The sequence below is a fragment of the Pteropus vampyrus genome, unplaced genomic scaffold (genome assembly GCF_000151845.1).
Source record: "Pteropus vampyrus isolate Shadow unplaced genomic scaffold, Pvam_2.0 Scaffold238, whole genome shotgun sequence".
In the NCBI taxonomy this organism is placed as follows: domain Eukaryota; kingdom Metazoa; phylum Chordata; class Mammalia; order Chiroptera; family Pteropodidae; genus Pteropus; species Pteropus vampyrus.
Genome location: NW_011889019.1, coordinates 675,431 through 700,964, shown reverse-complemented (window position 1 = coordinate 700,964; position 25,534 = coordinate 675,431). Strand labels below are relative to the sequence as shown.

The 25,534-nt window shown below is 38.5% G+C and overlaps 1 protein-coding gene across 1 annotated transcript in view; it reads right to left on the bottom strand.

Moving 5' to 3' along the window:
- Window positions 1-2,879: 2,879 nt before the first annotated feature.
- The window catches only part of CC2D2B (coiled-coil and C2 domain containing 2B), a 96,568-nt gene continuing 73,913 nt past the window's right edge, over window positions 2,880-25,534 (bottom strand). The window contains exons 26-35 of the mRNA XM_023519839.1: window positions 25,497-25,526; window positions 23,125-23,307; window positions 22,760-22,957; window positions 20,975-21,064; window positions 18,021-18,134; window positions 15,803-15,937; window positions 15,280-15,402; window positions 10,384-10,442; window positions 8,629-8,806; window positions 2,880-3,068 (exon numbers count right to left, since the gene is read on the bottom strand). Coding sequence (XP_023375607.1) covers window positions 2,880-3,068; window positions 8,629-8,806; window positions 10,384-10,442; window positions 15,280-15,402; window positions 15,803-15,937; window positions 18,021-18,134; window positions 20,975-21,064; window positions 22,760-22,957; window positions 23,125-23,307; window positions 25,497-25,526 — 1,299 coding nt within the window. The remainder of the gene's footprint in view (window positions 3,069-8,628; window positions 8,807-10,383; window positions 10,443-15,279; window positions 15,403-15,802; window positions 15,938-18,020; window positions 18,135-20,974; window positions 21,065-22,759; window positions 22,958-23,124; window positions 23,308-25,496; window positions 25,527-25,534) is intronic.

The following is a 25,534-nucleotide window of genomic DNA, read 5'->3' as shown; positions in this document are numbered from 1 at the left end:
GATTCTTCTCTCCCATGTAAGTCTCTTTCTGGATTCAAGGCTTTTGCAATTGCAGTTTTCTTTGTCTGAAATGTTCTTGCCACAGGTCTCTGCATGACTGGCTTCCTCTCTTCTGGGAAGCCAGAGATGCCTACAGAATAGCCATCGTCCCCTTCTTCTTCACCAACAATAGAACACTGATTTTATTAGGAGAGCAATATAGCCATTTAAAATACTTCTCTTTTAAAAGGAGTGATACAGTTCTGGCCAATATGATATAAGTAAACAGACTCCTGGGAAGCTTTTTAAAAGAGCTAAACCACCTGCACCCTCTACCTCCCCTTCTTTTGATGCATTTTCTTGCCATGAAAATGGTCATGAGGCTAGAACTGAGGTCCTCAAAGTGTGGTTCCCAGACTAGCAGTCTCAGCACCACGTAGGAACTTGTTATAAATGCAAATTACCAGGCCTCGACCCAGATCCACCAAATCAGAAACTTAGAGTGTAGGGCCCAGCAATCTGTTTCAACAAGCTCTTCACGTGATTCTGATGCATGCTAAAGTTTGACAGCCACTGAACTAGAGGATAGAAGCCTTCATAGAGATGGCCAAGAAGATGGATGAAGATTAGTGCACCTATGATATAGCCACCCTACCAGACTTGGATTGCCTTCTCTGGGCTTGGCAGTTATGTGAAAAAGTAATCCCTATCTGATTAAGCTACTGTGATTAGATTTCTGTTACATGTAAGTGAATGCAATTCTAACTGATAAAACATCTTTTAACTCTCAGCACAAACATTATCTCTTTAGAAAGTTCTTCCCTGACTACTCTGTTTATACCCTCCATGCCTACACCAAAGTCCTTCTCCACCATCCCATCCTATTTGTTCCCTTTATAGTACTCAGAAAAGCCTGAAATTAGCTTGCTTATTTATTGTTTATTTGCTAACAGTCTGCTTCTCAATTTAGGAACATAAGCCTCACGGGGCAAGACCTCTGGCTCTTCATTGCGGTACTTCAGTACACCCTGAAGTGTCTGGCACATCACGGATGCTCTGTAATTGTTTGTGGAATGATATAAAGAACTTTAAAATTATATGTTACATTTAAATAATGTATTTTTAAAACAGCCAAATGAAAAATGGTTTGTTGCAGGCAGTCACACAATTTATAGGAAAAAATTTTAGTTGAGAAACACATATAGTACACATGTTAAAAATGCATATAATACAGAGTCCTCTGTGCTTGTCTATGAATGCTTACTCTTAACTGGCCTATCAATTCTAAAATCATAAATAACTAATAAAAAAATAGCCACGTAAACATTCACAGTGCCACAGAAATGAACTGCATGAATGCAGCATTTCCTTGGCAACCTAGTCTTTCCACAGATATCAATGTGTGCTGCTCCAACCAATGTGGGAAACTTGTTAATAATGAAGCTTCACATATCATTTAAAGACAAGCATTCAAATACACACAAAATTTTTGATCAGTTTTCTTATGCATGCCATAAGACACACACAATTAGGTTTTAACCTTGGAGAAAAAACATTCTCTTCACCTACATCTCTACTTTTTTTGCTTTTCTAGTGATCTCAAATTTGGTCCAAGAATAATATCACTGCAAATAAATAAGGTCTTCTCTGACACTAGCCTATGCAGGTGTATTGGGGAAAAGATACAGATTGAGGGGTCCCTGCTCTCTGCGTGTGGGAGTGACCCAACGAGCACCAGTGCTCCTGAAATGCGAGAGGTGAATTCTCTCTTATCTTTACTTCATATAAAACTACTCTCATCAACTTTTGGAAATCTGTATCCTTTGATTTTTTTTTTTTTAAATAAGTTGTTGTGTGACATTTAAGTAAACTGTATACATACTTTTCTCAATGAAGCACAGAACAATAAAAAATCAGGAAAGTACAGTGCTTCCTACTAAGATCCCTGTCCGCTCTTTCTTGAGGGGTTCCTAGGATGTAGATGGGCCTCCATGGGGCCATGACTGGGAAAGGAAAGCAGCAAGAAAGTGCCAGAGGCAGGATGGGGAGCTGTTCACTGAGGAAAAAAGGAGCCCTGACATTTGGAGACCATTTTCTCTCTTTCTCAGAGAATTAGGAAAGCATATTAGATAGGTTCCTGTGAGTCCCCTACAAATGCTTAGAGCTGACAGGACTTCATGTCAGTAACGACCCAAGTAAAAACTTTTGAGAAGACCCTAGAAGCTGACCTCACAGCTCAACCAACACAGCATGTTTTTCTGTTATTCTTAACCCGTGAAATTATCTTTTATCTTATGAGAGGCAATGACCTTAGGGTTTCTATTTGAACAGCTTCTACCCGGAATTGCATTAGAACTAGCATCAAACATACCAGCCTCACTCTAGTAATTATAGCATTCTATAAGGCAGGGTTCTTATTCTTAACAGAATTACCTGGGGAGCTTGTTTAAAATACTGTGGGTTCTGGAGCACCACTCTGAGAAGTTCTGATTCAGCAGGCCTTAGGTGGGGTGTGGAAATCTGCGTTTTCAGTAGGGATCTCCAGGTGATTTTGATGAAGGTGGTGTGAGGTCCACAATTTGAGTAACATTGGCTTTAGAGGGAGAGGCCAGAATTGCTTCTTTTCCAGAATAAGACCTAATGTAGACAGTGACCCAAGGCCACCAGACTTCCCAAAGGGTCTTTCTTGTAAAGGTCTCTGGTGAGGTCATTTAGACTCATCCTCAAAGACTCAGGGAGTGAGTCTCCATGGTGTTCAACTCTATAAGTGAACCAAAAACTGGGCTCACACTTGGCTGAACTTAAGGATAAGTAGCAAAATTCCAAAGTATCAGAAAAGTTCTGGTTGCCTTTCGTCTGGGGGCTCGCAATATAACCTTTTCCCTTTTTCGTCTTCCTTTTCACTGTTGTCGAGTTAAGGAAGCCAAATAGACCCACACAGATAATATGTTGTTTGGGTATGGGTGAACGTATACAGCTAGAGCAAATTCTGTTTGGGGACATTCAGAGGAGTGAATTCCAGTTTGATATATGGCATCAATAACTGACTGTATATCTGTGTATGGCATCTGGATAGGAAATCCTGCAACCTGGACCAAAAGACAGAATTACATATAAAGCCACATTACAATCATGTAAGTAACTGGGAATTACTGTGTGCAAAAAGGTTACAGAAGCCTCAAAGAAATGGTAGTCATAAAATAACAATAGTTATTTTGTGAGTGCTTACTATGTTCCAGGTACAGTGCTAAATACTTCATATACATATTTGATCCTCAAACAACCCTGTGAGGTAGGTTCTATCATAATCCCTACTTTACACAGAGAGAAGGAGAGCCAGGTTGTCTGATGCAAGAAACTGCATTCCACAAACTTGCACCCTTTCTAGGACAACAAACTGCCAACAAGGAAATTATTTGGTCTTACAAATGAGAGATTTAAGTAAGCATTTTGGAAGAATTTATTTAACATTGATTCAGTTTACATTTATTAAGTGATAGCTGTGAGACAGGATTAAAGGGTTATGGAACATGGTCCTATGTTAAATTATCTATTTAAGAACACACAGACAACACATCATAAACCTCTTTCGGCCCTCATATTCTTCACCTTGAGAGGCTTTTCCTAATCTTCAATTCTGTTCATGTGCTCTTCCCATGCAGTTGAATAGTACACTGTCCTTCTCTAGCTTACTTAACAAAATATGTTGCAATTACATATTTTTTGGCTTGTCTTTCTAATTAGCCCATAGTCTCTATGAATGCAGAAGATGGCATCTGTCCTGTTTATTGTCCTAACCCTAGTGCCCAGTACGGTACACACAGAATACAAATAATGGTTAACATTTACTAATTAGACATCTGCTTAATGCTGGGTGCTAGGGTAAATATTAGCTCACTTAATCCTCACTACTACCACAAAACTGATAACTTTTTATGCCTGTTTATCTTGCCCAATGGCATAGAAAGTTTAGAGAAGTTAGGTAACTTGGTCAAAGCTAGCAAGTGATTGAGCCAGAATTTTGAACCCAAGCTGCAGGATTTAGTGCAGATTTATGATTGAATGTTATTAAATAGTCAGATAATTTTACAAAGGGACTCCAAGTTTTAAACTTTGTTTATATTTAACTAAGTTTCGCTCATCTGTTTACCCCTAATTCTATTAACTCATTTCCTGTTTAGAAAAAAAAAGTGCAGCTCGCCAGCGTTAATTTTACATAAACACATTTTTTGAAGTTGAAGCAAATTTGACTGGTTTTCAATGTGAAAATAAAATATAAAAACTGTTCCTGGAGTTATTTCGAAACAGAACTTGTCTCTAATCCTAATGTAACAGAAATGTATATGATGATCAGTATTTAATAATTTTTTTCATGTGGTAAATTTCAAAGCACAGAATAACACAAAGCGGAACATCACATTCCGCACAAAAACATTGCGTTACTCTCCAGATCTTTTAGCCATCCTCGTCGCTGTGCGAGCAGCAAACTTTGCAGTGACCAGTTTGATTCTGTTTCCCTGATATTGGTGGTATGCTCTTGGGGGAATGCCTTTCAGACAGGCAAAGAGGTGTGACATCATCAGAGCATGGGCGAACTTGAAGACGTTGCTGCCCTGGCTGGCGATGCTTTTCCAGCATTCTTTCAGTCAACGTCAGTCTGAAGTTTACATGGCTGATCACGTGCTCGGGACTGTCCTTCTTGAATAGGATGTAAGAGTTCAGCACTGTAATGTTTAGAAGGTTGCGAAAGAATTTCTTACACCAAAACTTGTGCCTTTTGCACTGTCAGATAAGAAGTGAGCATCTGATCAGCCGAGTCCACTGCTCCCATGTTCTCGTTATAATCCACAATGACACATGGCTTTTTAGTTTTCTTTCCATTTCTACTGTCTACTTCAATCCCAGTATCATTGTGGAATACTGACAACACTGTTACCTCCTCCTTGTCACACCATTTCAGTGCTGTAAGTTCACCACAGAATCTAGGTACAGTCATTCCCTTTGCAATCTTTTTTTTTTTTTCCCCAGATCATTTAGAATCTGTTCTCTGTTTAAAACAAGCTGTTCCAACTTCATCAGTCCTGTTTTAATGTAATTCTGTGAAAAGCATGGGAGATGTATGGCAAACTTTGGGGGTAAGGTCAGGACTGTACTCCATGAGTTATTGCTGTAGCGGCAAGCGCGCTGCCAGCAAGTATTCTCAGGGCAAAGGGGAAATGGGTTAAAAAGAAAGCAAAATGAAACAACTTCCTCCCTATTCATGAATGCCTGCTGATTCCTCCCTGGCAGCATAAATATTTAACTCCCAATAGATTCCTTCCTTTCTTCTCTCAGGGGACCTCCTGAGGAGACATATTCTAGTCTATGAGATGATGGGGGAAGGACTCTCACTCTTGGGGATAATGGGGCTTTCAAAGACCCACTGGACAAGTTTCTAGGGAGGAGGAGACAAAGTGGGTTCTCAGAACTGGAGGTAGGGTAGGGGAAGAGAATGAAGATTCTAATGATATATTATGTTTGGTTATGAACTTGATGAGTTTGAGATGCCTTTTTATCATCCAGGATGATGATGTCAAATGTGTTGGTGAATATATAAGAGAAGAGGTAACGAGAGAAGCCAAGGATAAACATATAAATCTGAGAGTAATTTGCACATAGAAGATATTAAAGCTTGCCTGGAGTCTTCTTACCCAGAACCAGGGACAGGAAATCCACTCTATTACTAGCATCTAGAGACCATTTTTTTAGTTTCTCAGTTGCAAGTAGTTTCCTTTTGGGCATCTCTTTCCAAAGTTTGTGGTTTATATATCCTAAAACATATAACTAATTCCAAGAAAATGTCATGCAATGTGGTCATAGTAATAGCTGTTCACTACATTTTAAATTTCTATAAGTAAATGCATTTAATGACATAGCATCTATCTAGGATCAAGATAAAAGAGATTTCAGGGATAGCTAAGATTACTATTATCTGGCAATTAACAACATAGATAAAACGAATGTCATTAATGTATTAAATCATATACAAACCCAATAAAATTGTAGTAGTCTTTCAAATTCATTCTCTTCTTCAAGTGAAACAAAGCTTCCAGTGCCAAGTTCTAGCTTAGGAAGAATTTGTCGCAAAATAAAAGTATACTGTCGATTCCAACGTGTTGGCTGCTTTGGTCGCCATTCCATAATTTTACATTTCAGAGTCCTTTCGATCCTACAGTAAGATTATTTTTATGACAAATTACAACTCATTTAATAAATGTGAAAAGAGTTTTGTCACTTTTACTCAAGCATGAGAATGATGCTTTTTTTTTTTTAATTTAGAAGGAAACCAGACCTCTATGGCTAGGGATACCTGCTATCACTCACATTAATCAAATCTGGGAGGAGAAGGTTCTTGCTTGGCTTGGGAAAACAAGCTTCCCGGGGTAGCCAGCAATTAGATCTCATAGGCACATCTCTTTTCCAGTTACTCGTGTGTAGGCTGCTGCTACTGGCTGTGATTTGACACCTACTTTATGATTCCTGGGTTGACATTTCGATTCCACAAGACTCTCCTTTGACATAAGACCTTGGGTTTATAAGAGACTGCCTTTACAAAATTTCAGAGATCTGGTCTGGGATAGTGTTAGCGGGGATAAGTTAATTAGATCAGTTAATTCAGCAAGAGGAATGAGGCACTGGACTGAGAAATACGGTGATCAGTTTCTCCTACTAGAATGTATACTCTATGAGGGCAGGGAGTTTTGCCTTTATATCCATTCCCTAAAACAGTGCCTGGTAATGAACTGTTTGAGGGAGGGAGAAAAGTGGTTCCTGAGACTCTCCTGGGAAGCCTGTCCTCTGTGCAGAATCAGTATGTGCTACAGAAGCCGCTGGGAGTCTCTCCTGGCTGAGTCTATAGTGTAACTAAGTAGTTTTGAGTTTTTCAGAGCGTCTCAGTAGTGGCTATGTATCAGAATCACCTGTAGGACTTTATTAAAATGTTTCACCTCCAGATACTGATTCAACAAGTCTGGTCCGAGACCCTGGCATCTGATTATTCAAATAGCTCAGGAAGCAATTCTGATGAAAAGCAGAAGCTGGGAACCATTTCCCAACTGCATTTCTTCCTTTTTTGTTAAGAACTGGGGAAGGAAGGGAATAAGGAGTGAGGGTTATGTGCTAGTGAGAGAAGGGAGTGGCAAAATGATTTTTGTCATGCTGTGTTTTGATTAGTTGGTAGTAAATTACATGCCAGCCTGCTATGTCAACATGAGTCACTGGAAGCTTTGGACACACCTGGAGTAGGAGTGAGGCCAGCTGCAAAGATTGTGACTCTTTGGGCTTGACTGAACAACTCCTAGGGCACACGTGTGTGTGGAAGGGGGGAGGGTCCAGGAGGGACAGTATTGATGTTTCTACCACCCAACTTGGATGTTTTCACCAAGTTGTGGGCCATTTACCTTCACGACAATTCAAGAATTATTAACTACTGCATTATTATTACTATGGGCTCAACAGGTGTCTGTGCTGAGAACTTCCCAACAGTAGCCCACAATGTTTTCCAGAGGCAACCATTTTTAACTTGGCCCGTCTTTTCAAGAAATGTCCTAGATGGTAGAGGAGTTGCTTTTCAGTGCATGTATCAAGAGACATGACTCAGTGGAAGTAACTTTATAATCTCCATTTCATGCTTCTGTTGCTGACTCTAATAGGTATTTTGAGTGACTGAGTTAGAAGACTGAAAAGTGGTTGAATGAAAGATTAGAGAGAAAACACAGTAATCATAATATAATTTTATATATCATACCTGTTCTTTAGATCTTCTACCATGCTTTTATTAGTATCAGAATAAATTATTTCTTTAGGCTGAAATACAGATAACTGGAAGTTAGGAAAGATTCTAGGAGACCATCTTTACATCACAGTCACCCCTGGAGTGCTAATTATAATGAGGGTGAACCCAAACCTGTTTCATGTGGCAAAAACATTGAATTGCAGAGGCACAGAGGTAAAACATAGACCATAGTGTTTCCTTTGATTTTTATACTACTTTACCAGAGCATGGGAGGGTAGGTGGATTTTAAAAAGACATTTTTTATGGGTAAGGCAGATATGCTGCCCCCATAATTCAAACAAACATTTGACATGTGTATTGATTCTACTGAGATAATCTTTAGCAGCTACACAGGTCTCTCTCACTTACTAACTGTGACCCTGGTGAAGTTACTTAACCTCTCTGAGTCTGTTACCATATCTTTAAAAGTGGGACAAGAATCGTACCTACTTCTTTTAAATCTTCTTGTGAAGATTTTAAAATAAAGTAATACACGTAAAGTCTGGCATATATTGCTCGATAAACATCAGATATTGTTATTATTACTCTTTTTTACATGGTTTATCATCTTCCTTTTTTGAGTATTGAGTATTTGTTTTTCAGCTGGCAGGAGCCAGGTCTTTGTGTTTGCAGGCGCGCACACACACACACACACACACACACAGTCCATTTCAATCTCCCCTATCCCAGGCCTTTGCATCAGACACTCTACCAACAGTAGAGAGCAATGCTCTGTCGTGTTTCCCCCACAACCAGATTTGCTGGGAGGAGGGGAGGCCTTCTCAAGTCTACTCCTACCCCAAACCCAGCCATCATGTATTAAATCATATACAAACCCAATAAAATTGTAGTAGTCTTTCAAATTCATTCTCTTCTTCAAGTGAAACAAAGCTTCCAGTGCCAAGTTCTAGCTTAGGAAGAATTTGTCGCAAAATAAAAGTATACTGTCGATTCCAACGTGTTGGCTGCTTTGGTCGCCATTCCATAATTTTACATTTCAGAGTCCTTTCGATCCTACAGTAAGATTATTTTTATGACAAATTACAACTCATTTAATAAATGTGAAAAGAGTTTTGTCACTTTTACTCAAGCATGAGAATGATGCTTTTTTTTTTTAATTTAGAAGGAAACCAGACCTCTATGGCTAGAGATACCTGCTATCACTCACATTAATCAAATCTGGGAGGAGAAGGTTCTTGCTTGCCTTGGGAAAACAAGCTTCCCGGGGTAGCCAGCAATTAGATCTCATAGGCACATCTCTTTCCCAGTTACTCGTGTGTAGGCTGCTGCTACTGACTGTGATTTGACACCTACTTTATGATTCCTGGGTTGAAATTTCGATTCCACAAGACTCTCCTTTGACATAAGACCTTGGGTTTATAAGAGACTGCCTTTACAAAATTTCAGAGATCTGGTCTGGGATAGTGTTAGCGGGGATAAGTTAATTAGATCAGTTAATTCAGCAAGAGGAATGAGGCACTGGACTGAGAAATACGGTGATCAGTTTCTCCTACTAGAATGTATACTCTATGAGGGCAGGGAGTTTTGCCTTTATATCCATCCCCTAAAACAGTGCCTGGTAATGAACTGTTTGAGGGAGGGAGAAAAGTGGTTCCTGAGACTCTCCTGGGAAGCCTGTCCTCTGTGCAGAATCAGTATGTGCTACAGAAGCCGCTGGGAGTCTCTCCTGGCTGAGTCTATAGTGTAACTAAGTAGTTTTGAGTTTTTCAGAGCGTCTCAGTAGTGGCTATGTATCAGAATCACCTGTAGGACTTTATTAAAATGTTTCACCTCCAGATACTGACTCAACAAGTCTGGTCCGAGACCCTGGCATCTGATTATTCAAATAGCTCAGGAAGCAATTCTGATGAAAAGCAGAAGCTGGGAACCATTTCCCAACTGCATTTCTTCCTTTTTTGTTAAGAACTGGGGAAGGAAGGGAATAAGGAGTGAGGGTTATGTGCTAGTGAGAGAAGGGAGTGGCAAAATGATTTTTGTCATGCTGTGTTTTGATTAGTTGGTAGTAAATTACATGCCAGCCTGCTATGTCAACATGAGTCACTGGAAGCTGTGGACACACCTGGAGTAGGAGTGAGGCCAGCTGCAAAGATTGTGACTCTTTGGGCTTGACTGAACAACTCCTAGGGCACACGTGTGTGTGGAAGGGGGGAGGGTCCAGGAGGGACAGTATTGATGTTTCTACCACCCAACTTGGATGTTTTCACCAAGTTGTGGGCCATTTACCTTCACGACAATTCAAGAATTATTAACTACTGCATTATTATTACTATGGGCTCAACAGGTGTCTGTGCTGAGAACTTCCCAACAGTAGCCCACAATGTTTTCCAGAGGCAACCATTTTTAACTTGGCCCGTCTTTTCAAGAAATGTCCTAGATGGTAGAGGAGTTGCTTTTCAGTGCATGTATCAAGAGACATGACTCAGTGGAAGTAACTTTATAATCTCCATTTCATGCTTCTGTTGCTGACTCTAATAGGTATTTTGAGTGACTGAGTTAGAAGACTGAAAAGTGGTTGAATGAAAGATTAGAGAGAAAACACAGTAATCATAATATAATTTTATATATCATACCTGTTCTTTAGATCTTCTACCATGCTTTTATTAGTATCAGAATAAATTATTTCTTTAGGCTGAAATACAGATAACTGGAAGTTAGGAAAGATTCTAGGAGACCATCTTTACATCACAGTCACCCCTGGAGTGCTAATTATAATGAGGGTGAACCCAAACCTGTTTCATGTGGCAAAAACATTGAATTGCAGAGGCACAGAGGTAAAACATAGACCATAGTGTTTCCTTTGATTTTTATACTACTTTACCAGAGCATGGGAGGGTAGGTGGATTTTAAAAAGACATTTTTTATGGGTAAGGCAGATATGCTGCTCCCATAATTCAAACAAACATTTGACATGTGTATTGATTCTACTGAGATAATCTTTAGCAGCTACACAGGTCTCTCTCACTTACTAACTGTGACCCTGGTGAAGTTACTTAACCTCTCTGAGTCTGTTACCATATCTTTAAAAGTGGGACAAGAATCGTACCTACTTCTTGGGGGTTTAAAATCTTCTTGTGAAGATTTTAAAATAAAGTAATACACGTAAAGTCTGGCATATATTGCTCGATAAACATCAGATATTGTTATTATTACTCTTTTTTACATGGTTTATCATCTTCCTTTTTTGAGTATTGAGTATTTGTTTTTCAGCTGGCAGGAGCCAGGTCTTTGTGTTTGCATGCACACGCGCGCGCACGCACGCACGCGCGCGCGCGCGCGCACACACACACACACACACACACACACACTCCATTTCAATCTCCCCTATCCCAGGCCTTTGCATCAGACACTCTACCAACAGTAGAGAGCAATGCTCTGTCGTGTTTCCCCCACAACCAGATTTGCTGGGAGGAGGGGAGGCCTTCTCAAGTCTACTCCTACCCCAAACCCAGCCATCTCCTCCCTGCAGGGCTCGCACACCCAAAATCAAGGGCTCACAAACCCAAGAGCGAGGGGCTGGATTTAGAGTTTTTACTTTGGGTTTATCAGAGCTGAGAAACAGGCAGTTGGAGAGACAGGAACAGATGTTTCTCTCTCATGAGTGGAATGAGGGCTATGATTTAAAAAGGGGCAACACTTGTTAGGCCTCTAGATCCTAGAAAGTTTCAGGAGTGATTTGAGAAGGCCCAGTCTGTCAGGCGATGATCGAAACCAGCGGTTCTCAAAGTGTGGCCCCTGACCAGCAATCTTGGGCCTGGAAACCTGTTAGAGATACAGATTCTTGGCCCCAGCCCAGACCCACTCAATTGGAAACTCTGGGGTAAGGGCCAACAATCTGTTTCAACAAGCGCTCCTGGTGGTTCTGATGCCATGGTTGGAGAACCACTAAGTTAGGGAACAGGGTCAGGAACTGGGAGTTTCCCACAATAGAACATGGTAGACTAAATTCTCTGATTGCTGTCAATAACCACTGCCTGCCTACTCCTCCAAACTATGCCCCTTATTTCCCAACTTCCCAATCCAGACAGCCCTTGTGGATTAGTTAGGCCAGCTTTAAGCTCGAAAAAGAAGCCTGGGTTACACTGATTGACAAATTTATGGCGTTTTAGGGGTGTCAATCTACTTTTCTTTTCTGGCAAAGGCCCCTTTCTTTCAGGGAATTCAAATCCTTTGAAACTTCAAGTGGATTTCCCTGTTAACTCATTTATGAATCCCCACATTCTCATTATACACACTTAAATTTGTGTTCTCAACTGTGATAACAAAAAATGTTCACTATGGATAGTGGTTATTCTGGTACGTGTGTGGCAAGGCAAAGATCAAGGGCCATTAACCCACAGGAAAGAAATCGGTAGACATAAAAGTCAAATGCAACTATGAGTTTTTTATTTGTGATTTCCCTTGGCAAAAGGTTTAGATTCTATCCTTAGCCAGAGTGGCTTTTAAAAACACAATTTTGAACATGGCAGCCTTTGCCTTGGTGATGTTAGCTTCTGATTGCCCTGAGGATAAAGGCCCAAATCCTTACCAGGACTGCTCTTCCTGGAGCTCATCTCTGCTCACTCTCTGGCCACAGCCAAGCTGGCCTTTCAGCTTCTTTACAGACATCTCCTCAGCACTGCAGGTCTTCACACCTGCTGTTCCCGCTCTCTGCCGGGATCATTCTCTTCCATGATTTTATTCTAGGGGAGCTCCTGCTTACCCTTCCTCACTGTGCTGGTTATTACTTTTTTTTTCCCCCCAGAAAGCTGTTGAAACTTCCCTTCCCCTCAGGTCCTCCTGCTGTGTGTCCCCAAAAGCACATTCATTCTGTGATAGCATTTATCACTCTGTACTACAAGTGCTTGTTTCCTGCTGTTTCCTCCGCTAGAACACAAGTCCCAAGAATACTGAGACATGGAGTTTTCCTCGTGATAACTATACCTAACATAGCGCTGATTCAAAGCAGGCACTCAATAAACATTGCCTAAATGAATAACAAAATGATTACTAGGAAACAAAAAACCTGCCTCATCTCTAAATATATCATTCTCTTCCTCGGAGGCAGCAATGCTTCACTCACAACTTTAGGATGGGAAAATCAAGATATGGCCTGTGGATGCTGTAAATGTGGTTTGCTCATTTCCCCTTCTTTAAAATGACTTTACAAATAGGAAACTTATAAATATATATAATATATATAATATAGGATAGAAATATATGTTTGCAGCTGCATGGAGAATGTTTAGAAGGATGCGCAGTGGTTATTTCTTTGAGTGGGAAGAAGATGTTGAACAGGAGAAAAACTCCTTACTTTATATGCTTTGGTTCTATTTGACTTTCCCCCCAACAACCACCATACCTTCTTTTTGATATTGTGAACTGCCTTAAATATACAGAGAACCATAGAGACTAATATAATGTACATCCACCCAACATACCTATCACCTAACTATATCTAATCTTCGCATTTTCATACCTGTTTTAGATTTTTTAAAAAGAAGTAAAACAGTATAGATAGACTTGAAGTATTCTATATACTCTGAAGTACTTCTGTATACTTGAAGTACCCTGTATACTGAAAAGAAAGGATCTTGTTCCTTTTTTTATTCCCCCAAAGGTAAACTTTAACCTAAATTTGGTATTTACCTTTCCTATGAAAGCTTTTATACTATCACTAAATATCTCCGTGCACATAAACAATATATAGTTTTCAAGCTTCTTGTAAATGGCTTTGTATTGTAGGTGTCCTTGCACATCTTTATTTTGCTAAACCTTACATTTTTTCATATTCATTTATGTTGATGGTTCTCAACCTTGGCTGCACATTGGAATCACCTGGGGTACTTTATATAATACTGATGTTTGGGTTCTACCCCCAGATATTCTGATGTGATGGATATACAGTCAAGTTGAGAACTATTGTAAATTGGTGTGTGTGTGTGTGTGTATACTGCTGCATAGATTTCACAGTATGAATACCTCCTAACGCATGTATCAATTTTCTGGATGAAGAATATTCTAGTTTATTCCTTATCTTCTTTCAAGAGTAGCACTATAGGGAGCCCTATCACAGTCCCTGGATTCAAAGTGTGAGGTTTTGTTTCACTGGATTTCATGAAGCATTTTCAGACCTTGCCATTTGGCCCCACTCACTGCTAGTGTTTCTGTCCTGTTTCTGTTCCACGAAAGAACTATCATGGTTTGGAGCCAGGTAAGCGTGTTGTTTTTCAATTTCTATACTTTATCGTGGCCCTGGATATGGAACGGAAGGGCTAGGTCAAAATAAGAACTTATTACATCATCTTGATATTATAGTTGATGTTTTATGATGAACATTTAAACATGGTTTACTTTAAAATTTAAAGGCCTTTGTCCTTGCTAGTTATACTCTTACCCAAGCTGTTTTTTCTTTCTTTCCTGGCTGGTCTTCCTCCCGCTTCAGGCATCAGAGCCCCCAGTTAGTCCCCTCAGAGCACCAGCACAATTCATAATCACTGTTTGCTTACTAGTGTTTCATTTGTCTTCCCCTTGAGACTGTAAGTGCCCTGAAAGCAAGACCCAGGCATATATGTTGTTCATCACTAGCCACCCAGCACCGAATGTAGTAGCTTCTCCATAAAGATTTGTGAAAGGAATGAAAAGAAGGGAAGAAGGGAGAGAGATCTGGGTGGAGAGAAGCTTCTATAAGTAGAGGTCTTTAAGGAGTTATGTAAGGTGGAATATTCTTTCCTGCTACCTCTTTAAGAAACTAAAAACGAATTACCCTTTACTGCTATTTAGAGTAAAATTTGTGTTTAAAAAAAGAGAGAGAGAGACTTCATGCTGGCTACATGAGTATATTCACTTTGAAAAAAATTCAAGGAGCTGTAGACTCCCAAGTGACCTGCATGTGATTTCCACATGACCCACACAGGGACCGTCACCTGTTTCTCACGTGATTGCCCCATGACCCAGTGTGACCATCATGTGACTTCTGGTTCACCTTTTACTTGAAATTCTTTCTCTTCAATTATTTATTTATTTCTAGGTGTTAAAATTCTCTTCTGAGCATCTCATTGGAAGAACTGTTTCTGACAGAGGTTTAGCCAATTCTACTGTTCATTAGGTTTATAGTTCCCTTCCAAGGACTCGGCAAGATCAGCATTGCTGAGTTCACATTATGTTTCGCAGCAGAAAAAAATATTTCCAAGTGTTATACTGAAGCAGAATCTCCTAATTGCATATTTGGAATTATTATTCTGTGTACTTTTCTGTACATATAATTTACTTAAATACAAATTACATTACATTGAAGCTGCTACCGATTCCTGTTTTCTGCAAGGGATCAGAGTAGCCCAAGCTTAGGCCGGATGGCAGAGAAAACTAGATTTTGTTAATATTGACAAATAATTCAATAAGCAATTGCAATATAACAACAGCTGTCGCAACTAGTAAAGATTAGAACCAATGGTAATTTTCATACTGACACACCTGGAAAAATGATTTACCTGTATGCTTTGTGCATGTCTCCCTTGAAAATTTTTTGGAAGCAACTGTTTCCAGAAACTTTCCTTTGAATAGTCAAAATGTACAGCCATTGGTGTATTATTCTGTTGAATATTAAACCAGACCTATTAAAACATTAACATAAAATCAGTAAAGGCCCATAAAAGCCCAAAGCCCATAGCTGGCTAGGATGAAGTGAAATTTTACAAGCAAAATTTTAGTCCTACTACCCAGTGAAGTGGCAGAAGCCAAGGGAGGTCCTGAGGTAGGAGGTAAAAAGATTCCAGGTGTAGATGAACATTAGACTGCTCATTGGTTCTCAACCTTGCAAGCACTACAGAATCACCTTTGGGGGAGTCTTTAGGAATAAAAGATTTCACTGGCCCCACATCTTAGGGACTCTAATTGAAAGTTTATATTTTCTTTAAAGTTCTCAACATGATTCTAATGAACAGCTAGGGTGGAGGATCACTGATCGGTCTCTTGAGAAGATAACTCAAAATAAGGTCCCTCCTCAGTACTTACATTTTCATTATCAAACAAACAGTCTACACTTTGTAAAGGACAAAATGGGTCAAACTGCTTATAAGATTGCCCAGTTAATGGATTCCAAAGCAAATATTCATCAGTTTCTTGGGTTAATACATAAGCCACATGCCCCTGTATGAGGAAAAGGAGTTAAAGTCACTCTGGGTAGGTGATTGGCCTAACACATTTTTGTATGTGAAAATGACAATCTAAGTATGTGATATCTTTGATTTCTAAAAGCCTTTTTTTAGGACCTTTAAAATTTTTTGGAAAGGAAAAAAAGCCAGGATTCTAGAAACCCTTGGGCCCAGGCTAGCATGAGTATTTAAATGAGAGAACTTCTGAGCCAGTGCTGTCATATATGGTCCTGGAGGGTGTACCCTCATGGCAATAAATACATCGTCCTAACCAAATTTGTACATTCTGACAATTTCCCAACAGCTAGGCCTCAAGTGTTTTGAGGTAGGGGCGCTTGTCTGATTTACACAGTGGCGCTGTACAGACTAGCCCTGCTTTGAGTAGAATATACTCGGGAGACTGAGGGTGAACACCACACAGAAATAGGGAATGGAAACTTGCCTAAGGCTCTGAAAAAGCCAAGTAAAGTTAAAAAGCCATTACATTAATTTTGAGAACAAGATCTGGAATTAGAGGCTAGAGAGGTAGTATACAAAAAATCATTTGAGAAGTAAAAGTAGTCATTACTTTGTTATGAGTTTTCTTTGCACATACCTTTTGAAGTGCAAACCTTTCTTAGCAAAGAATAAAAATTTCAGGTAACAACAATAATGACTAACATTTACTGAGTATTTATGTACATCAGGTACTGCACTCAGCACTCACATTCATTTTCTCACTTTGATTCACTTCAAATTCTGTCATGTAGGGATGATTATTATGCCCATCTTTGACATGAAGAATCAGAGGTTAAAGAGCTTGTCTAGGGTAACAGTAGATGGTATTATTCCTGTTTTGGGTGGAGATAACTGAAGCTCACTCAGAGAAGCAAAAAAGGACGAGATCACACAGTTAGTAAATGGCATTGCTAGAAAAGAAAGAAAGGAAAGAAAGAGAGAGAGAGAGAGAGAGAAGGGAGGAAGGGAGGGAGGAAGGAAGGGAGGAAAGGAAAGGAAAGGAAAGGACAGGACAGGACAGGACAGGACAGGAGGACAGGACAGGACAAGACAGGAAAGGAGGAAGAAAGAAATGGCATTGCTGTGTTTTAAAACCCTCTTTGAAGAATCCCCAAACTCATACTCAACACTGTGCAGTGTGGCCTGGTCTCCCTAACTCCAGAGCTCTTGATCTTTATCACTGTGTTTATCTCTGCAATAAGAAGGAGGCTTCACCTTAACCACATAGCTGAGGTCAAAAACAAACACAGCTGAGGGCAGCCAGCCATGATGTCAACTCACACGTGCAAATGCAAACGTCTGAAGGACTACTGACTGTTTACTGCCATCTAGTGGCACTTAAAGCTATAGAGGGGGATCATATGGGAAAATGAACCACAGGCTTTTAGCTAACACAATTGACACAGAAATAATAAGCTTCACCAAGGGAATATAGAGAAATAAATAATCATGACAAAAACCATAAAACAAGACTCAAAATTCTGACATTGATCAAGATATTCAGGTTGAAACAGAAACAGTCCAAAAAAAGACAGCTTTCTGGAGATATGAATAAAGGAGTATATGACTGAGTTGTAAAAATTTCAGGTAGGTAAACATGAATTTCTGGCCCACTTCTCATATAACTAAAAACTGAGCAATGCAGAATAAGGGGAAGTATTTTTTAAGGATCTTAAAATATAGTATTAAAAATAAAGATGGTGGTGACAGCAGTTAACAAGTACAAATACTATTATAACTGTTACTACATCACCACCACCACTACCACCATTTACTGAGCATTTACCATGAACCAGGTGCTCTTCTCAGTGCTATATATTTACTATTTAATATTTCTAGTAATCCCATGAAGTAGCACTATTATTAGTACTATCTTACAAAGAAGAAAAAGGAAGTCATTCTTTACATTGTAGAAATTTTGATGAACCAGCATGATCCTCTTAACTAAATAATTGCTTGCCCACAAAATTCATTAATTAGCTTGTGAAAAGATGGAAACTTGGGGGTGAAGTCTTTTAAACTTGCAGCTGATAGCTGATTAGTTCTGTTTACACTAACGAAATATTAACTCCAGTACTTACTTCTAACACTGAGGTTCCCAGGAGGACCAAAGCTTTCTTTCCGAAGTACAGAAAGAAATTACAGAGAAGTATGGCATGCTCCTCCTTACTTCCAATGGCCAAACTGATGCAGCGCTAACACAAAACAAAAGCAACAACAACAAAGAGGGTGGGGGAGAAAAAGGTGAGTAATGCAAGTAATGCTAGGATGACTGCAAAGCCAAAAGCTCTGGCATCTTTTGCCTGATAAAACACTAGGGCATCGGGAGAGAATATTAACTCAGAACACAGGTGTGACCTTTACTATGGGACAGTTAACATGGCTACTGTGTTAAGTAACCAAATAGTTTATTAGCCAAAATGGGACATTTTTGTTTAGGACTAATATTAAACTGCTCTGGACAAGCAGAGAGATATGAATTGGTATTTTATGGACCCTCATCTGATAGGAAATTGCAGTGTCTTTGGAGGAAGGGATTCTTTGGTCAATGGTATTACACTCTGTCCTGTACTAATACGGTGCTCTCAAGTCAAAGAAAGGAAGAGATCTTAGTTGGAACCCAATCAGGAAGAAAGCCTGAAACTTGACTTCAACTCAAAGAACCAAACGACTGAGCTGGATATAAGCAAATATATGGTGCTTAGTTAAGCAACTGTAGCAGGAGATAAAAAGGACAGCCGAGCTGGCAGACTGGTGGCTATGACATAGTTCTAGCCTATAGGTGTGTTTTGCTTGACCACCAGAATGTTTTTAAAAAGTGGGAGATCTCATAGAAAGCTCTGGATTTCTGGATCTTTTGAAAAATCAAAAGATCTAACAACATATACAGGCCCAAATATTTTTATGGCAATGATCTGTTATTGCTAAGTAGCAGCTGCACCATTTAAATGGGAATGTGCTTTCTGGTTCATTAGAGCCCCAGAGAAAGGGCTGTGGTGGCCAGGGAGATTGGGGAGAAGGAGCTCAAGTCTTGGAAGTGACATTTACCAATCATTATGGGAGCATTTCAATGTTTTAACAACTGATATGGCCACATCAGTATGTACTGGCTAGGTGTGATGGTGAGAGATGGAGGCTAGGAAGGATGGTAATGTGGTTCTTCTGAAAGAAAAGTGTGAACAGAAGAGTGAAGGACAGAATATGAGTAGTCATCACTGTCAGGCCAAGGAGGGTCCCCTGACTGAATTTCGTAAGAGGAGGAGGGAATGGATGAGAATAGGTAACTAATATACCGAGTTCCAGATCCTTTGCATATGTTATCCTTTCAAAACCTTTTGTGTGACACAGATGAGGAAATTATGGTCCAAAGAAGCTAAATCACTTAACTTAGGTCACATGAAGCTATTAAGTGATCAAAGTAGGATCTGAACCAAGGTTTGTTTGACTCCAAAGACTGTAAGTTAGGTAGGAGAAAATAACTCATGTCTAAAATAATATTGAATGTCAATCGTACTTGAAAAATCAAAAAAGGAGGGAAAAAGTTGAAGAGGTTCAAATTTCCAGGTATAAAACAAATAAGTCACGGGGATGCGGTGTACAGCATAGGGCCTATAGTCAATAATATTGTGATAGTGTTGTAGTGTCAGATGGTTGCTGGTCACATCATGGTGATTCACTTCTTTAGGTATATAAATGTTGAATAATTGCGGTGTACACCAGAAACTAATACAGTATTATATATTAACTATATTTTAATTTTAAAAAACTCTAAAAAATAAATAACTCACGTCTGTGACAATCACCCATGGGTATTTCACGGCCAAAGAGTTCACGTCAGTGAGAAGACATCATTCAAGAGGAATCTCAGGCCTGTAGTAACCTCTTGGTTATGAGTAGTGTTTGGAGTTGGGGCAAGGAGGGAGACTCAGAGTATTTTCCTGAATGGTTATATTTATGGTTATTTTTAGTTATTTTAGAAGCTATCTTTCAATGTTCTACAGAGTCATAATACTCCTGAACACTTTCTAATTAATTGAAAGAGTCTCAGAAGAGTCCAGAGTTAACACCACATCTTTGAGTTCTACCAGGTTTGAATCACTACATTGCTGGAACCACTGGTTTGTATCTTCCTTATTCTCACTAAGTAGAAGGCAGGGTAGCTGACCTATGAAGTTAGCCCTGTGCCCTCTTAATCCAATTCAGCTCAAATCTAGCCACGAAAACATTCTAGATAAGTGCCAGGATTATCTGTCCCAGATGGAAAGTATCCCTCTCTTAGGCTCCCATTATACTAGTATTTTCAAAATAAAAATGTGTATGGAGTGCTTGCTAAATTTAAAGCAGTGTACAAGTGATAAATATAAAAACAAATAAGAATTGGATCTGCCTATTAATTCAAGATTAAACTTGGGATGTGTATGTACAGGATGTGGGTGTTGGGTCCATATATAAGCAACTAAATATGATTTAAGGTAGAATGGAAGAACTGCTCTAATTAGGGTTGCCAGATTTGGGGGAAAATAAGATGCCCAATTAAATTTGCATTTTAGATAAAAATTTTAGATATTTTAGTCTCAAATACTGCATGGGGCTTGTGTTTTATTTGGCAACCAATCTAAAGAGACCTTTACTCCAGGTGCTAAGGAAGAGCACTGCTATATACACTCTTCATGCAGATGCAGGGAGACTAGGGAAAGCTTCTAGACAAGTGGTAGCATTTGCCCTAGACTTCAGGGTCTGACCAGCTGCATAGTGACAAGCCATATTTCTTTCTGGAGTTTGTCATAATATTGTACTCCTGAAATTCCTGTTGATCAAAATATTTATGAGCTACCACTTGTAACGTGGAGTCAAATTTTTGATCCTTCAGAATTATTTCTATGGATTGTTAATAGAGCTGAAAATGATGTATTAAATTATCAAATGCTTTCAAATTTCACAAAGCAAAGTACTACATATTTTAAAAACAGCTTTCTTTAAAAGAAAAGCAAGTAAGAAATACTATAAATTTTAATTATAAAATGTAATTTGTTACCTCTGATGTCATCCATATATCAAAATCATCATTTTCATCCAGTGTATCAGGCATAATAGGAATCAAAGATACGAAGCGAGCAATGAGGTCCTAGAATAATATTAACTAACATTTATTTAGTTCATACTATATGTCCATCACCAAGCACAGTGCTTTATAGGCCATATTATCATGTTTTGTGTATCCTACAAGCCTCTGAAGTACAGGCTATTATTATTTTTGTTTTACATAAGAGGCAACAAGCTTGGAGTGTTAGGATAACTTGCCCAGGGTCACACGGCTCACAGTGTATGAGGTCTGTAGGAATAAGCCCAAGTTGGCCTGACACTAGAGCATGCCTGTTAACCATCTCGTTTCACTGTAATAAATTATTAAAATTTTAAGCATGATACTTTACATAATATTTCATAACTGTTAAAAAACTTAAAAGAAATGAAGGACAGCAAAAGTTTGATTTATTTTTAGCTTCAAAATCTATCAGAATTATTTTATTAAGATAAGTTGCTATGAGTTGCTGAAGCAAGAAGATGTTGGTGTAGCCTGATTTCTCAAACAACAGAAATTATACTGTGGATTGTTCCCTCTCTAGGGCTAGAGACAAGGACTTAGACCAAAGCAGGAAAGGAGAAAGGGATACAAATAAATAAACAATGAGTTAACACAGAAAGTTCACTAACATTTTCATTAATTAACAATAGCCACCATTTATGCACTATTATGATTTCCCTATACTGTCATGGTTCACAGTCCTTAATAAGCAAAGGAGGTAGGATTTATATATATATTTTTAAAAGATAAATATTATCTTTGAAATAAACTAAAAGCCCTATTATCTCCTTGGACTTTGGGTATCAGGAAACATCGGCAGGAAGAAACTCGGGATGGAAAAGCAGAGTATAGCAAAAGGCGAACTAAGTTAGGAATTTGGATTTTAGTTTAAAGAATCCCTTAGGAGTTTTATAATGGATAAATAAAAAAAATATTCTGAGGAGAGCCAACTGACTCAATCAAACCTGAATAAACAAAAGGTATAGTGGTTTTTTTCATAGATGCCCTTTATCAAAGTTTACTTTTTCCTAAGGAGAGATTTATATTTCTGATTTCGTATTTTCCTTTCTCAAGGTGGATGGAGCTATATCCTCTCTTGAGTCTATAATGAATATATCTTCATTTTATACAAAATTAAAATCTGAGTATATGTCTGTTTTGACAGCCGGTATAGATATGCATAAAGCCACATAGGGCTGGGGTGGAAGTGTTACATTGGCAGTTTACATAGAAAAATATAACATAGGTTATAATCCTTAGAAGGACACAATCCTTTTAGAAACATAACTTTTTATTTCGTCTGGAAGTTAAAGGTATTTTTTGTGTCATTTTTCTAAGGTTCATAGAAAAGTTGTGAAGCCAGTACAGTCATGTGAACTGGTGTGACAACAATGACTCTCTAGTCCAAGAAGGCAGAAATGAAAAGAATCAGGAAGAAATGTTTTCTTCCATCTGGGGCTCAGGAGGACACATTGCAAAATAGATGGTTTTTCTCTCAGGAAACTGTTATTTAAGGCAAAACAATTTTAGTAAGAAAGTTATACTTGAAGTTAATATTTAAAAAATGAACAAGTTAAATATAAATTTGGAGCTGATGAAAATGTTCTAAAATTTACTGTGGCGATTGTTGCACAATTCTGAGAATATATTAAAAATGACTGAATTATACACTTTAGGTGGGTGAACTATACGGTATGTGAATTATCTCAATAAAGTTATTAAATAAAGATAACTTACAAGTGTTGCATTAGAATCGTGAAGAAATATGTCCAGGAGTTGTTGAGGTGGATTTAATGCCTTGATATATCTTGTTACTAGGATCTGTATCCCTTCATCATTAAACACCGTAGTTGTGATTCTTCGGTTGGGAAATACTGCCTTACAATTTTTTTTAAAATTCTGTGCTCTCTGCAAAACATCTATTTGATCTGAAAACTAAAATCAAGTTTAAAATATTTTAACATTGTACCATATTGTTCGCACAGGAAAATATCAAGAACCAACACTCATTTTTGCCAGCTTTGAAATTATTATTACTGATTTCTAAAATTGTTTATACTTCTTTGATAGTGTATATAAAAATAATTCAATGTAAAACCTACCTTATCTAGTCCTGGATTACAGGTGACATATGATATTTGAGGTTCAATGGTCGCAAAAATATTTAAGAAGGTACATTCTTTTAAATTCTGTCCATTATAATCTTCTTTAGGAGAGACATAAGTCTTACTCCAAGTATATCCAAGCAAAACTGGTGGAATATTTACTTGAAATGTTCCACTAATCTGAAAAAAGTATATATCAATATGCTCAATTCTGTATGATTAAAATAAACATAAGTGAAATATAATTTAGTCCAGCTCAGTCTTCTCTGCAGGAGGAAACAGGCTTGCATGGGTATGCGCTGGTTCTACTAATAGGTATGTGCACAGGATTGACAGGTTCTCCACGGTGATCTATTCAGAGGCACCCTTGACACTCTGGGTCCCTGTCTACTTTGTACTATGCAAAAAGGGCAAGAGTAAGAAAGGGATGAAATGAGAAAACAAGTTACTGTACCTAAGTGATAAAAGCTTTAAAAAATCTACTTTGGGCTCAGAAGATGCTAAAAGACAATGTTACATTTTTCATTGGGTCTAGAAAGAGAAAAAAAAATGTAACAACAGCAAGGACAACTCATAGATCCATTGGAGGAGGGATCTGTGTGTGTGTGTGTTTGTGTTTGTGTGTGTGTGTGTGTGTGTGTGTGTGTGTAGGGAGAAGCTAATTTACAATCATAATAACTAATAATCATAGCTAACAGTTATTGAGCATTTACTATGTGCAAAGAACTGTGCCAAATGTTTGATATAGATCATATCATTCAATGAAGTAGACACTACTCTTCTCTCCATTTTGTAGATAAGGAAATTGAGGCTCAGAAAATTTAAGTAATTTGTGCAAAATTACACAGCTGATGATAGTGGAGCCAGAATTACAATCCAGGTTTGTCCTACTTAGAAGCTCACATTTTTAACTACCTCTCTAGCTTAGAGTCTGGCCTGCAACTAAGAAACACCTGCAGAGATTTACAAATGTAGGAAGCCTTTACCTCCAACAACTTATATTTTTATCGCTCTTTATTTGCAGTACTTACATATGCAACATATTCCCTCAGGACATCTTGTGATTGCATATTATGCAGACATTTCTACTCTCCTAATTTCCATTGTTTTTCTTTCTTACCAAGAGTTTTAGGTGACAACATGATAGTCTTGTAGTGGCCAAGTCACATAAACAAAATATAAGAAGTCTGCTGGGATTTTCTAGTGGGGTGTCTGTATTCTTGACACAGGCATTGCCATTTCATGCTTCGCCCTGCCTCCTATCTGCAACATAAATATGAAGCTGGAGGTGCAGAGAGCAATTTGCAGTTACGAAGATGAAAGCCGCATGATAAAGACAGTGGAACAGAAAGACAAAAGGAGCTTGGATTCTTGAAGATATTCTTGAGCTGCTGCATTGACCTGTAGACTTCTTTTTAGGTGTGATAAATAGACCCATTACATCAGCCACTGTTAGGTTTTCTGTGGCATACGGCTGACTGCAGTACTAATACACACATAATTCCTTCAGAGTCAAACGCCCTCATTTGCTTGACAAACTCATCTTTAGAGACTTGATTCAAAACTTATCTCCTGTGTAAATACTTCCCTGATCTTTCATTCTCCTCCTCATTCACCTCTTACTCACCTCCAACCCCTCTGAACAACTTTCCTCTTCTACCTCCAAACTAGGAAGAGTGAGATGCTCCCTGCTGCATCATTGTACCAATTTTATGCTCCTATCAAAGCTCTACAGCATTATCAGGTTGTATCAAAATGTGAGTTTTCTTTTGTAGACAGTGAACTCCACTGAGTTAGAAAATTCATTTCTGAATCTTCTATATCTGGCCTAGTCCTGTAAGTAATAGCCCAAAGTGGAATCTAGGCTGGGTTTTTATATTTTGCTGGTCATGTAGGCATATATTCTTGCTACATAAGCCAATAGCAGAGCCCTCTGGAAGTATAACAGAGACAGGTACTATCATCAGTTAACAATGAACCATTAACAATGAACAATGTTGAGGAGCTGAGGATGCTGGAACTTATACTTACAAAGCAACATTATTACTCAGAGCATTTGTGAATCTGGTCTTATATGCAAACTACTATATGCAAATATAAATGTTGCTTTAAGACCTAAGGCTAGTGGTCCTATTCTTTATCAATAAACATTTTAAAGTTTTAAGAAATAAATTTGTGGGTGTATTCTGTTCAAGAGACAGCTTAAACCTTCAAACACTCCAGCACTCCAATGGCTCTCAAATACAAGATTGCTTTAACTGACCTAGCAACTTGCCAATCACAAAATCTGATTCAAAGATATCAGTAAACGTTTCTATGAGCTAGACATAAAAACTTAGAATAATCAGCAAATAACCATTTTCTATCACCTCAGATTGTTGCAGAAGAGCAGAGAAAGGGAAGACAA